This window comes from Xiphophorus couchianus, chromosome 1 (assembly GCF_001444195.1).
Source record: "Xiphophorus couchianus chromosome 1, X_couchianus-1.0, whole genome shotgun sequence".
Lineage (NCBI taxonomy): Eukaryota > Metazoa > Chordata > Actinopteri > Cyprinodontiformes > Poeciliidae > Xiphophorus > Xiphophorus couchianus.
The window spans coordinates 17,744,118-17,760,719 of record NC_040228.1 but is presented as its reverse complement, the minus strand read 5'-3'; the positions used below and the strand labels follow the sequence as shown (position 1 = coordinate 17,760,719).

The 16,602-nt window shown below is 40.6% G+C and overlaps 1 protein-coding gene and 1 non-coding gene across 2 annotated transcripts; both read left to right on the top strand.

Moving 5' to 3' along the window:
• Window positions 1-860: 860 nt before the first annotated feature.
• On the top strand, window positions 861-932 carry trnaa-ugc (transfer RNA alanine (anticodon UGC)). The gene has a single exon. It is a non-coding gene; the product is annotated as a tRNA-Ala (tRNA).
• Window positions 933-6,903: 5,971 nt separating this feature from the next.
• snai1b (snail family zinc finger 1b) lies at window positions 6,904-9,105 on the top strand. Its single transcript, XM_028015333.1, has 3 exons — window positions 6,904-7,214; window positions 7,450-8,004; window positions 8,302-9,105. Exons 1-3 carry the CDS (start codon window positions 7,133-7,135, stop codon window positions 8,481-8,483), a joined length of 819 nt encoding a protein of 272 aa, XP_027871134.1. The 5' UTR covers window positions 6,904-7,132; the 3' UTR covers window positions 8,484-9,105.
• The last annotated feature ends 7,497 nt before the right edge of the window (window positions 9,106-16,602 follow it).

Here is a 16,602-nt window from a genome sequence, read left to right as displayed (position 1 = left end):
CAGCACTATGTTAATATCGCTTACTCAGCAGGCATAGCCTGATTGCACTCTTTAATCCAAATTTACACAGCAGGAGGGAGTAGAATTGACAGATCTTCTTTTTCCTGGGAGGTCGCTGGTCTACAAAGAGAGCTCTCCTGCAGAATCTGCATCCAGTGGATCTAGCCCTAAAAGGCCAGAGCAAGCAGGGTCTGGAGACAGTGTCCTTGGCAAAGTGTGCATACTCACCGATAAACATGGGTGAGAACAGTCTGTGCTCACCAGACGGAAGGGGGCAACGTTCCCCCCTGGAGGGTATTACGAAACGTAACCAGGAGAGCTATTTTAAATTCTCTAAAGGATTATGCTGTCACGGATGACAAGAAATGAGTTTCAGGCGCCATTCATTTAAGAAAAAATATAGACGGCAACCTTGTCTGGCTGTCCTTCAGCACTGTCAGTTCATTATTTGCTTTTCACTCAGTGTGGGATCATCAGGAACTCCTTGGTCAGACAGGCGCAGATGTGTCCTGTCCACCGCCTAAAAGCAAGGTTAAAAATAGCACAAAGCATCAGAAAGGTTAAAAAAAAAAACTTAAATTAGAGCAAACGTCTTTATTTTTCATCACATGTACTCGCGTCGGTTAGTCGTCACATAAAAAAGCGCCTCTTCAACGAATATGCAAAAATGTGCTTAAATAATCATTTCTGTTATCTGGAGCACGGTGGGGAAACTTTGTTAAAAGATGGACATTTAAACTGCAAAATAAGGAGTGAAAATAGGTCAAAAATAAGGTTTTGTACATAAAGTTCTTTTCAGCAGAAGATTCAACTGACTGGTTATGTTTAAAACGACTTCCTGGTCGCCTGAGATTCCAGTAGGGGATGTAGCTCAGTGGTAGAGCGCATGCTTTGCATGTATGAGGCCCCGGGTTCAATCCCCGGCATCTCCACTCTTTTTCGAGATTTTTGTTGAACGTCTTGAGTCACAACATTTATTCAGTAGAAATCACCGATCATATTTTTAATGAATAAATCTTTTCAGAGTAGTCTCAGTAAGAAAAATTTTTTTTGAAAACGTGGGTGAAAACATAACCTGGTGGAACTAGGAACTGTATGTAAATCTTCCAGCTCATTTTTATGAAGCAAATTAGGTGTCAGAGTAAATATTTTACTTTAGAAATTTATTGTTTTGCAAAAATGAAAGGGATGTTGTTTCAGCTAAATTAAATGTGTACAATTGTTTTTAAAACTTGATGTTTCTATCTGATAGATTTTAACTGCAAAAAATGTAACATGATAAAGTTTATTTGAAACCCTAGGACAAATTTGCTGAAGGTTTTCTGAAGGTTGCCCTTGTAGAGAACCTTTCAAATGAGTTGAGATAAATTCATTTCAGTAATTTATATTTATATTGACTGTTCTTTCAAGGCATTTTATAAACATAAACAGATCCAATTGAAATAGTGAAATAAACCAACTTTTTGATGTATGTCTACAATTTTTTCAGGTGCTTTTGAACACAGACACATGTAAGAGTTGGAGAACCCAGTTGGAGACTGAGGTTTATCGCACCTGAAATTGACTCTTTCATTTAATTAAATACATTCAAATTCAACCCTGGTTTAAAACAGCACAGATAAATTTTCATCGCTTTGCCAGACATTAAACTTATCTATTGTTCTAAGCTCAATCATTTTCATCAAAGCATTACGTTTGTAGTAACTATAAACTCTTCCAATCAAGTAGAACTTGTTTGGAAGAGTTTCCTGGAAAAAGGCTTTACCTCTTGAAAGAATGCAGAGCCTCAGATTTGTAAAGACATACACAGCTTCTGAAATATTACACACAATAGAACAAGTGCTTTGGAAGATTTTTATTCATTTATTTATTTTTTGTGCTTTTAACATTAGCAATGTTAAAAGAGGCACAGTTTCCTTAAACAAAACAACAATAAAAAAAATACAATTTTTGATGAAATCATTTTAAATAAAACTATTTCAAACGGCTTATCTTTCTGTTTCAGAATGTTTCGAAACTTTTATGTTTAGTAACATATTCCTGACTTCTCATACTTTTTGTAGTTCTGTAGAGGATTTTAAAAAAAAAGTAGAATAACGTGATTATAAATAACATTAATAGTCTGAGAACAAATATTAATTATTTGTCGCCACCTTGTGGCAAATTGGAGTATTTTCAGGAACTGGTTCACATCTCTAACAGCAGGTGGCGCCAATTAAGATTGTAGGTCGTCTGAAATCTGAATTTGCTGAGTAAATAGCCTCGATCAACAACAACAACAACAACAGCAATAATAATAATAATAATAATAATAATAATAATAATAATAATAATAATAATAATAATATCAAAGCCATGATGTAGCACAAAAAAATAAAAAATCTTTAAGTTCTACAGAAATGCAGATTTGTTTGTACAGAACAAATTGAAAAAGCCTGTTGTATGAAGGCTATAAAGGAAAGGAACCAAAAACACTGAAACATTATGACAATATTAGGTAACTGCATAGCTCATAACATTTTTGAAAAAGAAAATTTCATTTGTAGAAAAAATATCACATGACAATTTCACATGAAAAAATATCTTATGTTTTTGAATAATGCATGGAAGGATATGTTTACCTGTTGTTCAGAAAGTACTGAAATATAAAACAGAAGCTCACATCAGGATAAATTCCAAGTACAAGGTTCTCAGTCTGACCGTCTTTTTGTTATCTAAGAATTTTTAGGTCAAGTTAAAGGGAAATAAATCTTGAACATGGTTTAATAAACCACATTCCCATCATTTTCTCTCTGGGTTTTGAGCTAACATTTAATTTCACCACCTCGCATAAAAATAGACAATGTTTCCACCTGTGTGTGAGATGTAGATGTTGGCTTGTGATGTGTTTGTTCTTGACTCACATGCAACAATACGACTGTGGACAAATCTAATAGTGACTGACATTATTATCATTTGCCGATGGATGTGTAAAACCTCACTTGGTCTGTAAATTGACACGCTCTGCAAACAAACGGCACGAGCACAAAGAAATGAAAATGTGAATATAAATCTGCCCCGTTATTAAGCCGTTGAAGTCTGAATGAAAGAGTCAGACTTGATAGTAGAGGTAGATATATAATAGAAGTGTATAAATATATATAATTACACAGGTAAATCTCATTGACAAATAAGGTCTCATTTTCAAGAGTGACCTGTTTTATGCTTACACAATGAAAATATGTCTAAATAGATCATGCTGAGCAGAAATAATAGACGAGGCTTTAAGTGATCGTGTTGTACACATCTCATCATGTCATGCTCAGACATACAGAGCATGCCTTGCTCAAAGAGCTAAACACACAATGTGACCAAACTACAGATCACGTGTAGGAGTTGGTGTCCAAACGAACTGCTGTGCATTCCTATGGGATAATCTTATCTTCCACCTTGTGGACCTCTGAACTGCAGGGCAACACTTACACATGCGCCCTGGTTTGCATGTGCAAGCAAACAAAGATGCAGCCGTGAAAATGAATGAAGCAGTTAGAATACATCTGGAATAATCGAATAGGGGCATGACAGAGGTCGTTTACCCCAGATTTATCCAATGGCTTTCAGAATAAATCTGATGGACTTTAAGACGCGTACTACAGACTCAATCAAAGAAGAGCTGATTCCTCTGTCTCCGCTGAAAAACCTCCATTGACTCAATGTAAATGTAATCAAGTGGCCGCTACCTGTCTCCTGAATTGACTGAATGGTTACAATGCACCTGATTGGTCTAAGATAGTAGATGGGGTTTTGAAATGTAAAGGTGCACTTGATGCCTGCATACAATGACAATAGATGTTTGGTGTCATTTCTATTCAAATACATGATGGAAGTCGGCACCGTTAGGCTCTGAAAAGCAGTTAGAACGGGAAATTTAGAGCTGGAATGATCAAAAACGAGGGCGGATTTTGTTGTGAAAGAAAATCCTTGAAATTTTAGTTTGGATTTTTTTTTCTGTTTCACCTAAAATTTGATGTAGCATTTGCATGTGGGAATTACGTTGTTTTTCTTTTTTGTTGCTGTTGTTGTGCTTGAGCTATTGATTAAAAACAGCAAATTCAGCATCTTGCAAAAGTATTCACACCAACTGTTTGTCACCTTATAACCAAAAACCTCACTGTATTTCATGCTGAGTAACACTGAGCAGCGTATGAAGGTGAAGAAATAGGAGATGATACATTTAAAATTCTTTACAAGTAAAATAAGAAAGTTTGAACCAGGTTTGAACACAAGTCCAGCTGCAGGACTTTTGGGATGTGCCTTTGCTAAGCTTGTACATCTAGAAGACATTTATGTCACTTCCTTTTTCTTTTTTTTTGCAAAACAACTGAAGTTCAGTCAAATTAGATTGACAGCGACTGCAGAACAGAAAATTTTCAAGCCTCGTCACTAATTCCCATATGGATGTAGACCTGTACTTTTTCTGGGCCATTTAGTTCTGACCAGAACAAAAATCCTACAACATAATGCTGCCACCACCATAGTTCACAGTATGCTTAGAGGGATGCTTATTGTCCCAAGATTGGCCAAGATTCCCAATCTGTCTAAATCAACTTGTATGCAACCTGCGCAGGAAAGTAAGGAACTAATTTACCAGCAGAATATTTTGCATCTTAATCTTAATCATGAGACCAACTTTCTCATTCTTGAAAACTACATTCCTTTCTGCTGCGGTGATTTCAGATTATTCAGAGAAGAAACGAGCAATCTGTGAAGGCTTCTGTGTGTGGTTCATGCCTGGAGCCATGAGTGGAACATCTGTTCCCCGCAGAAAACCGTTCGTGTCGCAGGGTCACTCTAACACGCTGTAACACAAATTGTCTGCAGTGTTTCCTACAGACAAATTGCCCCCTCCGCCCCCCTTCCCGCTCCACGAATTGAATCGTCGCCACAGTTTAATCAACCTGTTTTCACTCGTACAGCGATGAATACAGGAACCGAGAAACACACAAAGTGATGCGGGCAGAACCACTCGTATCAAGTCTCGCTTCAAGCTCAAAGAATCATCAACGTGAAGGAAGATCACTTTCACGTGTCTCTCGGCTCTTCGCTGTTTTGTTTGCCCTGCCCTGCTGACCCAGCAGTCTACGTGGCGTCAGGATCAACAAGCGCCGTAACGACGTGTGAACTTTTGGGCATGCGGTGACAAAAGCGCCTTTTGGACAGGTGCACCAACCCGCCCCATCACCCGGCATCTGACTCCCTTTGCGATGCTAAATAGCTCCAGTTAAAGGCTGAGACATTCCTGTCTGATGACTGGCACCCGATGCGCATGTTCAAACACTTTGCGCACCGACAATCTCAACGCAAGTGAAATATGCAATAATTTAAAAATGAAACACAAGTCTAAAAATAACTAAAAGGTGAAAAATATTCAAATCTGGCCCAATTAAAACTTTTTAACGGACCGTGCAGACTGAATTTACAGCTCATTTCCTCCCAGCATTTCACACCACCCCAAGGCAGGCGCTTAAATAGCACCAACTTTACATCATCATTTGGTTCCTGTCTGCTCGCTTAATTATTATTATTTTTTTGGACCTCGATTCCCTCAGCGAGGAAGCAGGAGAACAGTGCCGCTCCTCTTCACACTGAGTGATCTCCTGCTGAGAGCGGAGAGGAGAACAGATCAGGATGAATTGAGCTTTTTGTATTGAGTGGCTAAAGAGGACAGGTCGCTTGTCTCTCCTTGTTATGAACGAAATGCCTCCTTCTCATCGCTGTGTGCGTGTAGAGTGATAAAGGCTTGATTGTGTCTAAGGGACCATCGGAAACATATTTGCGGTTTTCAGCCTGATTTTAAACATTTTTCTGGAATGTGAGAAATAAATGCGGACTTCTCAACCGGCAGGGGGCGCCGCACCTGATTTCTGACCAAACTAAACTAAACTATTGATTGAACAGATATTAACTCTTGGTTTAGTGGTGTCTTTGGTTTACTGAGGCTTACTCCCTTAACTTCCTAAGAACCCGCAGAGACTCTCTAAGGGATCATCAACAAATTATTGACTAAATAACGCAAGATAGTTTTTTTTTAAATCAACATTTTGCGCTGTGATAGAAGTGGCTTATCTGGAGTGCATGCTTAATTTAGTTTTAGAAATAGGATACTTCGTTTGTTTAAGTAATTTATAGTAGCTCGCACCAAACATTGCTAGCTACTTTAAATTAATTGGTGGCTAATGAAATATTATAGGTTTTACATCATGTGACCACAGTGAATCATGCTGCTATATAAAATAATTTGTACTTTGCATGAATATTTTTATGGAAACATACATTTTCAAATTACTGCTAACTTGTTTTCCTTGACTGTACTTTTTGTATCTTGTTTTATGTTATTTTCAGTAGATTATGTTTCCAGTGACACCAAATTTATGTATCATTTTCACTAGTTAGGAGAAAAATACACAAGTTGGGATTAGACTTTAATTTCTTCAATGTTTCAAATGAATACATTTTAAAAAAATCAATAACTTTAATTATGACATTAATTATTACAAATTTTCAGAAAAACAGTGCTGGATGAATTTGCTATCGTTTGCTATTGAATGTGTGATTTGACTGGTAATTTGCTGACAGTCCCTATGAGAACCCGTACTGCAGCAGGTCGTCATGAAGTAAGAAGAACATTTAAGCTCATATCTTTAACTCCTGAATACCCAATGTTCCAATCTGGTCATTTATTTTATTTTATTTTATTTTTTTACCTAATTCAAAAATTTATATTTCAGTACAAGCCTATGGCGTGAAGCCGTGGAGACATGCGCAGTCGCCGACACGCTCAGCGCAGATTTTGGCACTTTGGGCACCGTCCCCTTACCTGATCTGAGGGGACGGTGGCGCCCCGGCGTGCAGGGGTGTGTCTTTGGGCGGGGACGTGCCCACCCACCCCGCTGCTTTCTCCCCCTCTATATGAGGAGGCAAACTTTAACGGAGAGATACACGCAACATCGTAGGTTGTCGTTCTGTTTCCTGTGAGTTTTCAACTCCGTCCGTCTGGAAATAGCCATCAAACCAGGAGCACGGGGACACAGTCGGCGTTTGGTGGTGGAGATTGTCTTATTTGTTCTGGCTGAGGACAAAACCCGAGCTCAAAATGCCTCGATCTTTTCTTGTCAAGAAGTATTTCTCCAACAAGAAGCCTTATTACAGGGAAAACCAGCTGGAAAGTCAAACAGGTAAGTTTTCAAAGGAAATACTACAACAAATCACGGTTAAACGTTACATCTAAGTACCTGCAGCCAGGAAAGAGTTGTGAAGTAGCCTGCAGGTGAAAAGACTGATCTATTCATCTGGAAAATGTGTTGATGAGAAAGGTTGATGCTCTATAGAGTGCAACCCGAGAGCAAGAATGATAACAAGCTTAGATCATCTGTTTAACCCCACCTGACTTGACTTCCTCTTTGTTTTCAGCTTTTGTCCCAGAAAGCTTTCCACTGGCCGAACTTCCAACACAAAACAACGCATCTGCGCTCACTTGCCATCCCATCAGCCCCTTCTTCACCAGCTCCGATGCCCTGCCTGCTCCCCTCTCTCCAATTAACCCGGTGTCCCTGGCTCCCTCTCCGCTGGGCCCTCTGAACCTCACCAGCTCTCCTTCCAGCAGCAGCGGAGAGGAAGAAGAGGACGGCGGCCGTACCTCAGATCCCCCCAGCCCGGAGGTCATCCAAAGCATCTACCACTGTCTACACTGCAGCAAGAGCTATGGCAGCCTCTCTGCTCTCTCGCATCATCAGCTGTCCAGCCACCAGCTCCCTCCAAGCGGTCCATTACTGCAGACTGCTTCCACTTCCTCAGAGGTATCCCCACGCCCAGCTTTCCACTGCAAGCATTGCTCCAAGGAGTACACCAGCCTGGGAGCTCTGAAGATGCACATCCGCTCACACACTCTTCCCTGCGTGTGCCCAACTTGCGGCAAAGCCTTCTCCAGGCCCTGGCTGCTCAGAGGACACATCCGCACGCACACAGGTAAAGATTTTAAGTCACCCCCATTGATTCACACTGTTTTGACTTTGTTGATGCAATTGGCTGCACCTTGTGCTCATTGATATTTATTGACCGATGAGCAAATGTAATTGCTCAGCAGGACACAATCTAATCTCAGCCCATCAGTTGGTCTGCATGAGAAACAACAGCATTAACTCAGCTGGGGTGTTCTTTTCTGCGGCGGATCATTTAAAACCAATGACTGTAATGTAACTGTAATGGGTGCAAAATGTTGCTCTGGTGCTGACGGTGTTCTCTGTCCCTCTGTTCCCCATGAAGGTGAGCGCCCCTTTGCTTGTCAACACTGCAACCGGGCCTTCGCCGACCGCTCCAACCTGCGAGCCCACCTGCAGACCCACTCAGAGGTGAAGAAGTACCAGTGCGGCTCGTGCTCGCGGACCTTCAGCCGCATGTCCCTGCTGCATAAACACAGCTCCTCTGGGTGTTGTCCCTCATCCTAGACCGCCTTGAAAAAGACACAGCTGGAGCTCCCCTTTGGGTTGTGGGTGCTGGGAGCCAGCACTCACATCCGTGTACAATTCCTGTTTTTCTAAGTGCCTTAACTTCATGATTGTCAAATATGAAATCACACTGTTGTTTGCTGCATGTTTTTGGAACTGTGGCAGCTGAAGGCGTAGTTAATTCCCAGGAAACTTTGCTGGTGCCGGCCGGTCCGGGACCGCGGCCATGTTGCAGCTGCTTGGGGTGTGTTTGTGCGTACGCGAGGATGTCATTCCTCACCATGCTATACATGCATGATGTGTGGGTGTTGAGACAGCTGTCTGTGCATGGTGCACCGTGGAGGCAGGGCGCTGAGAGACGCGCTAGCTGCAACCTCAATGACAGGTGACACACGCAGACAACATTTGCCCCCTCCTCGCTGCACAACCACACTGGGTTATAAAAGCTCACTTGAGCCTGACCAAAAACTGTTATTAAAACTATTTGGATATGAGGCCTTTTTCTTTCTTTTTCTTTTTTTTTAAACATTTGGTTGAAGATGAATCTCAATAGATGTACTTTACAAAGTTGGGTATTTTATTCCTACGGTTTTTGTAAATAAAAGGATTTCTAATAAACTCAGCTGGTTTTCTGTGTTCCTTTTTTAATGTAATGGTGTTTCAGATGACTTTGTATTGACACAAGAGTTCATTAGGACATGCATGACAGTTTGTGAATGGGTTGATGGAGCTGCACACAGTTGTATGGGTTGGTGTGTGCTGCAGGGACACGATGTTGAGTGATGGGTAGAACACCTGCACACACCTGCCTGTCGGTCGGGAAACACTGGGGACGCACACCGTGTAAGCAGGGTTGGTGGGCAGACTGTGCAGAAAGACGCTGACTTGGGGGGGGGCAAATAAGCAATGATGGGATCCTTGTTCACCTATTTCTTGTCAAAGAAGTGGGATCTAAAAGAAAGCAGGAAATTAGACAGGGCAGTTCAGATCAGCTGGTAATGGGTCCGTCTGAAGCTAAGTGTCCAGGGTGCAACATATAGCAGCAGTCTAAACACACAAACATACACTGATGCCAGCATTTATTGGTGAGGTAACAGAATTTACTCCTGATTGGTCTTGGTGCAGAAAGGTGCATGCGTGCACCAGTGTGTCTGAGGACGCCGTCGAACCCTGAGATCAAATTGCATGACTTGGCTTGCTCAATGTAAACAGCACCCTAAAGGCTGTGCACATGCAAACACACAACCCCTGAATACAGGAGCTTACTTTGATCAGGGGGGGATTTTTCATTTGTCTGCTACCTTTTTTTTCTCTCTCTCTGAGCTCATGTGAATGTGAGAGTCATTTTAACAGCTGCACACCTACGCAGTCACAATGAATCAAAGAGGGCCTGAGTCCCGCTTGAAGGGCCGACCGTGGGCAAGGACTTTGGAGAAAAATGCGCAGAATTTAAAAGATGTGTGTAATTTCAATTTCTCCTCGTAATTTCTTCATTCTGCCTCCACAAACTGTACACTTGATTCCCTATATGCTTTTGAAATTAAATTGGCATCTTGCTAAGGAGACATTTTTTTGGTTTGTGGTGTGTAGGAGGCAGTCTGACTCTTTAGCTGCAAGGCGATGAGATCACTGGAGCTGTCATCTTTCTTTTTAAATGATGCTTGGTATCATATTGGCCCCCTTAAAGTATTTTGATGTTCACAGCCTCACGCGTGTGTCCCCTGACTAATTTGGCATTCCTGAACCATTAGCGACAGACATATAATACCACCGCCTTGCAGAGTGATGGCTTCTCTTTCTGCTGTCTTTTCACTTAGATTTTACATAACAAGAAAAACGTGGCTCCATCTGCCTAGATTTACACACAAAATGCTTTAAGTTTCTAGGAGCTGGTCTTGCTGAACACTTTTAAAGAACGTGGATAAAAGAACATCTTACTGTAAACGTGTTTAGGATTTTGCACCTACTGCTTTTATGTGTTTTAATGCTTAAGTCCTTGTGTCTAAAATGGGTTTTATTCAGCTTTCCTGGCCAGGGGTGTTTGTAAAAGGCATTTTCAATCTCAATGAGTGTTTCCTGGCTAAAAAAAATAGATAATGAAATGGAAAATAAAAAGAGTTTTTTTTGACAATAACGAAAGGACAAACTTTACACAGGCTTGTCTCAGGCAAGCAACATCTTTAACTTCAGCCCATTGATGCATTAAAGTGCCAAATATCTCATTAGTTTAGCTGAATTCTGTTTTAATCCAGAAAAAGATAATTGTTTGACTTGTGTTTGCCATTTTGTGTGGCTTAACTGCTCTTTATATTTTATTGAACAACTCATTGGACAGGTTAAGTTAACTGCATGGGAGCTTGTCCCAGAGCCATAAGGAGTTGACTTTGGGGATGTAATTTGTGTTTTCTCTGATCTCACACTGAGAGTGTATTACTTTGAGAACTAAGAAACAAAACATCTTATGGTTTTGAATAAAAAATATGCATCACTTTGTAGACCAGGGCTTTGCTGGGATCAAATGGTAAAATTAAGCTTCAGTGTATTTTTTGTGCTGTTGATGATGATGTGATGTTATTTGTAAAGGTTTTAGTTGCTTCATTTAACTTATGTCTAATTTATCCTCTAACCTTTTCACCATTGGCTTGTCTGAGGCTGCAGATGTTTCGTTGGTGTCGTCAGGCACGTCCGTCCATCCATCCATCCATCCATCCATACCTATCTACTGCTATCAACAGGCGAGAGGCGGGGTACACTAAAAAGTAGAAATAAAAAGTGAAAATTAATTAGCTTTTTATTGCAAATTAAAAGCAATAAAATTGTGAGCCCACTTTAAAGTCTGCGACTCTGCTCTTTTATGTGCGTCAGATTTTAAAGGTGTACTCTGTTTCCATCTTTGATACATATTACTGTAGTAGTACTTGTAATGGGAAATTTGATTTTGTTCTGTTGAGAATAGATTTAAAGACTTTTAAACCCGAAAAGATTAAACCTTTTAGATCTTAACGCTTTTTTCAACAAATGTCTCTTTTCTCCTCCAACATATTTGTGAACTGAGTCTACAGGTTTTCTCTCTCTGCTGATGCAAATGCTTGTGTAGTGCTCTCCAGGAATATTCATAACCTGAACTATCTCACATTTGGTTATGTTACAAACTATAAACTCCTGTGCAGCCGTACGATATTATGTGGGAGACATATTGGATAAATATGAAATTGGTACAGCTGAATCTGATTCCATAGCGCACTTGTTAGATTGTATTTGTCCATCCGTTCATCCGACCGTCCGTCCATGGTTGTCAGTCCATTAGTTTATTTGTAAACAATCAAATGAACATACTGTGGATCTATTCCTCATATCCAAATAAAATTCACTGATGTTTACGGTTTCAGTGGAAGAAATAGTCATAAAACTGAAGATGAGTGAATATGTTTGCACAACTCTGCATTAAGGCATTGCTTAAGATAGAAATTATTCTGCCAGCACAGCAAAAACAGGTCCTTTCCTAAAGTACTTAATTCAAAGCATCTGTCTTACGGTATTTACAGGGCATGATTGGATGAGTGTCTGTTGATTTTCTATTAAGGTTGCCAGGGTTTACAGTGGCCCATGCTGAGTGGGAGAGAGAGTGTGTTGCTGAAATCAGAACGTCAGGCTTTGCAGAGCTGATTCACTGGAGGATCAGGTTCAAGCCAAGAGGGTTAAGTCACTGGGCTAAAGTTTCCAGCCCTCTTACAAGCTGCAGAGCTCTTACACAACTGCCCAAAGCCTCAGCGCCAACATTCTCCGCTGGAGCGATTTCAGAAGATTCTCCTCCAGCCCTTTGTCCTTTCAAAAGATATTAAAAAGTCTCAAATTTACCTAAGCCCCATATGCCTCCAAGTAGAAAATTAAGCAACAAGTATATGGGGAAAATAAATGGCATTACGTTAGGAATAAAAAGGTGATGTAAGGATAATAGGAGGAGGTAAGCAACAGGAGGGGAGAGACTGGACATTGGAAGGGGAGGAGGTGGGTGTCTGAAGAAGAATGGGTGTATCTGTTTGCAGGCCATTAATCAAATCAGTGGGGAGTTGAATTTACTGAGGAATGCCACATGTTGCAATGCAGACTTGATCAATGACATGTGCTGTGAGGGCAGTAAGATATGCTGACTTTAGATGACGCCGCTGTAACAGGCGATCAGCATGTAAAACACATCAACATCTGGCTTATCCAAGAGTCAAAATAAGGAGGAATTCGTCTTTATCATCCAAAGCATTTGGAGTGTGTGCCGCTCTGAGACAGATCCACACAGTGAATGCAGATCTCTGCGCACATAGAGCAGTTTTACCAAGGGCAGGATGCGGCCTCGGGGAGGGGGCACAGACCATTTCCTGCCCACCTCCGCACCCCCTGCTGTCCCCTTCACCAAAATGTGTCTGTGTGCATTACAAGGCTTTAGCCTTGCTCCTAAACAGCAAGGCTCTGTCCCACAGGGTCAAAGGTTGGAGGATGAGCCACAAAGAGACAGGAGGACAAACAAACGTGACACTTTGTCTGTGGCAGAAATGTCCAACTTTGTGTTGCAGAGAGCCGTCAACAAGCATGTTTCCTTTGGCTCTGAATACTGGAGAGCGCACAAACTCCACTGCAGAACTCCTGTGTACCATGAACATCCAGAGGACAATGTTCACTCATTGGGATTTTACTGGATAAACCAGAACAAAGCTGTGAACAATTGTGAAGTGACAGGGAAATGATTCTAAAAATGTTGGTCCACATTTTTATTTAACCTCTAAACTCCCCTGTCCCTGATGAAGAAAGCAGCCGACAGCATGATGCAGCCACACCTATGTCTGAGTGTGTTCATAGTGTTATACAGTGTTAGTTTTCGAGTATACAACTAAAAAATCCTCTCAACACATTGTCCCACCTGAGTCGTGGATCATTGCAGCTCCCCAAGAATACCAGTTCTGGCTGCTTTTTGAATTAATGTAATCATTTGGATAATAGTCTGATTAAACTGTTCAAAATTCAATTGGTCATCATGCTTGTGGTCAATATATCTTTTTGAAATCGTTATCATTTCAGCAGAAGCATGGAAAACAGCACAGAAACACGACTCAGTGGAGACCATGTATTGATTGGGAAAGACATGCAGTGAATTATGAAACAATATGACAAACGAGGTCCTGTTGGGTAAAGTGCCGAGTGGCTGAAATCTTAGAATTGGAAACTCTTTCACTTTCAAAAGCAGGCAGCAGCTTTCTTTGGTTCTCAAGCACTCTGAGCGTCATTACAAAATGACATTATGCCTGATGAGTGATTCATGTGCTCCTAAATATTTAAACTTTTTGATGCCACAAAGTAATTACGTTAATTTACTTTGAAATATACAATGTCGTCTTGGCTCAACGTAAATGAAATACAAGTTTTAAATATTTTTGAATGAGCAGCGTTCTGGTTTGTCCTGATCTGCCACACAGTGATCTGTTTAGAGGCGTCGTCAAAACTGCACAGATACACCGGTGCTCCATGTCACAGTGGCCTCTATGTGGGTCACCCACCTCTGAGTCTGCCGCTGCTGAGAGAGTCCCACCATCTGGCAGAGTTATGCTTTATCCACTCAACATGCTGTAATACAAACAGAGAAAATCTGGTTTGCAGTAGGTGGGACAAGGGGGAAAATTGGAAGAATAGAATAGATTGGGTCTATCAGTGGCAAAATTCAGGAGTTACAGCAGCAAAATAAGGTAAGTAGGAGCTTGCATATTTACTGGATTGAGGTTTGAGTCATTTTATCAGCACAGAGAATTAACAGGATTTATTTAGTTTTTCTCAGTTAGTTACTTTGGTGGAAAATTTTAGGAAAGTAAAGTTTCATCAAGTTTCTTGTTGTTTGCTTACAGTGCTTTATGAAATTAGTGCAAAATTAAAAGAAAACTACAACTTATCAACCAAAGCCTAAAGTTCACAATCAAAAGACAAATTCAACAGCTCTCTTTCTACAATGGCTCTCTTCTTACCACTTTTCCTGAAGGTTAGATTTGACCTCTGTCCTATCAAAGGTTCTCCCACCTGAGCTGCGGATCTTTGCAGCTCCTCCAGAATCACCACAGGCCTTTTTCCCACTTTTCTTCACCTGTACGTTTAGGTGAAACATTCCGTTGAGATGTTGTCCTGGATTTTCTATTTGGTATCAAAGTACAGGAGGCTGAATGTGTTCACAAGCCAGACTTTTTAAATCATGTTTACACATTTATGAAAACCATGTTTCTCTTTTCTTCCACTTTGCAACTATGAACTACAGTATGTTGTGTTGATTTATCACAAGACAATGTGTTTGTGGCATGACACAATTTAAAAACAACTTTTGTAAGTACACAAAGCAGAATAGGAATATTAAAGAAGTCTTTTTTTAATATGATTTATAGTATAATTAGAATGACTTTAACAAAAAAAAAATGTGTTTACAGTCTTCAAATAAACTCGTAATTTAAACAGTTAACCAGATTGGAAGGAGGAACAAGATGTGCCTGGAAGATGACCTGCAAAAAATTTATTTTCGTAATAAAATACTGTATGTCTAAATGTTTTCTTGCAAATGCAATTATTTAAAAATAAATAAATTCCAGTGGAACTGCTATTCATTTCAGCGATGAGCCAACCCAGGACTAAATGTGGTGCAAGAAAGGGAGTGCGTAAGAAAGTCTGGAAACCACACACACACACACACACACACACCCACGCACCCCCACACACGCGCACACACAGAGGAAAAACTGGGCAAAGGCCAACATGTCATGACATGAGAAAACAGAGAAAATACATGGAGCTGACTTACTAGGGAGGATGTTATTGTCAGAGCAGATAAAAATGGGTGACAAGCTAATCAAGGTAGGAAGATTGAAAAGTATTAGTTTTCTTTGGAACTACATGAGTCTGTTAGAGCTGGCAGCAGCTGAAATTCTCCTGTTCTGATTGATTTTCTCTCTTTATTCACTCTCTTCTCTCACCTCAGACTGTTGTGTGATTCTGTTTTTTTTTTAACCACAGGTATTCAGGTATTTGCCTCCAGGGTGCTGCTGGTAGTGCTAGGAGTTGCAAGGTGCACTCTCGTCCTCGTGTCAGGGCCTGTGTGGACCCAGGGGGCCATCAGCTGAAGGATGGGGACAGTCCTATTGTCCCAAAGCATTCCACGTGAACAAGGTAAAGAGCGAGGGAGGTGGCGTAGGGTGGGGAGTCATGCTTTGAGTGGGGATCTGGGGCGTATGTGTTATTGTAAAGAGCACAGATTGTCTCCCGTCTCCTCCACCTCCTCTCCTCACCCCGCCTCGCTCCATCCTATCCTGTCCCCTGAGTTGCTGCAGGCTAAGTAAAATACACCTGCCTGAAATCTACACCTCAGGGCCAGATGCCTATCTCCAAAATCTCCAGAGTTTTCCATAAACACACCACATGTTGCACACAAAGTCAGAGCAAGAACATCTGGTTGTATCAAACCTGCTGAAATTTGACTTTAAAATCAATTCACACATTTCCTTGCCCTTTAAAAGTCAGTAAAGAAAATCATTTGATATTTGTTTTCTGAAAGCCCACTACCAGGGTTAATGGGGAAATCATGTATATGAGCAAAATCTAATCTTTGTTTTCAAAAGGTAGCTGAATGTAAAGTTGAGATCTTAAATGTGTTGCAGAGTTGCAACAACAAATCAGCTTAATTAAGGTAAAAGGGCTTTTTTGTTTTCTAAATGATGTTTGTCCTCTCAGTGAAGTAAAACACACAAAGAACTGCAGACCTGAAATATGCTTAGGATTGATTAAGATGGTGGGCTTATTAAACATGAGAGGAGCATGTGAATTTAGATATTTGACTTGCTTATTAGAGTAGACAGACAACAGCGACAGAAAAAAAGGAAATTGCTCAGATGAGATTAAAATGACATCTGGATGCATAAAGTAATAGTTAATGTTTTTTTTTTAAGGGGAGTTGTGTTGAGTAAAGAACTCAGTGTTTTACATTAAGCAAGTGTTAAGGCAATGGTGCCACCAGAAAAATGTTCATCAAGGTGGCTGGATCTAAACATTTTAGGGTGGCACCATGTGTGTGCATATTATTAAGCAATTTCCTAAAATTACA

Bases quoted from the DNA above. Each gene is read 5' to 3' on its own strand.
- snai1b (XM_028015333.1), top strand. From the start codon at position 7,133: ATGCCTCGATCTTTTCTTGTCAAGAAGTATTTCTCCAACAAGAAGCCT. The intron at 7,215-7,449 runs GTAAGTTTTCAA...CTTTGTTTTCAG, and splicing joins CCAGCTGGAAAGTCAAACAG to CTTTTGTCCCAGAAAGCTTT. The intron at 8,005-8,301 runs GTAAAGATTTTA...TTCCCCATGAAG, and splicing joins ACACATCCGCACGCACACAG to GTGAGCGCCCCTTTGCTTGT.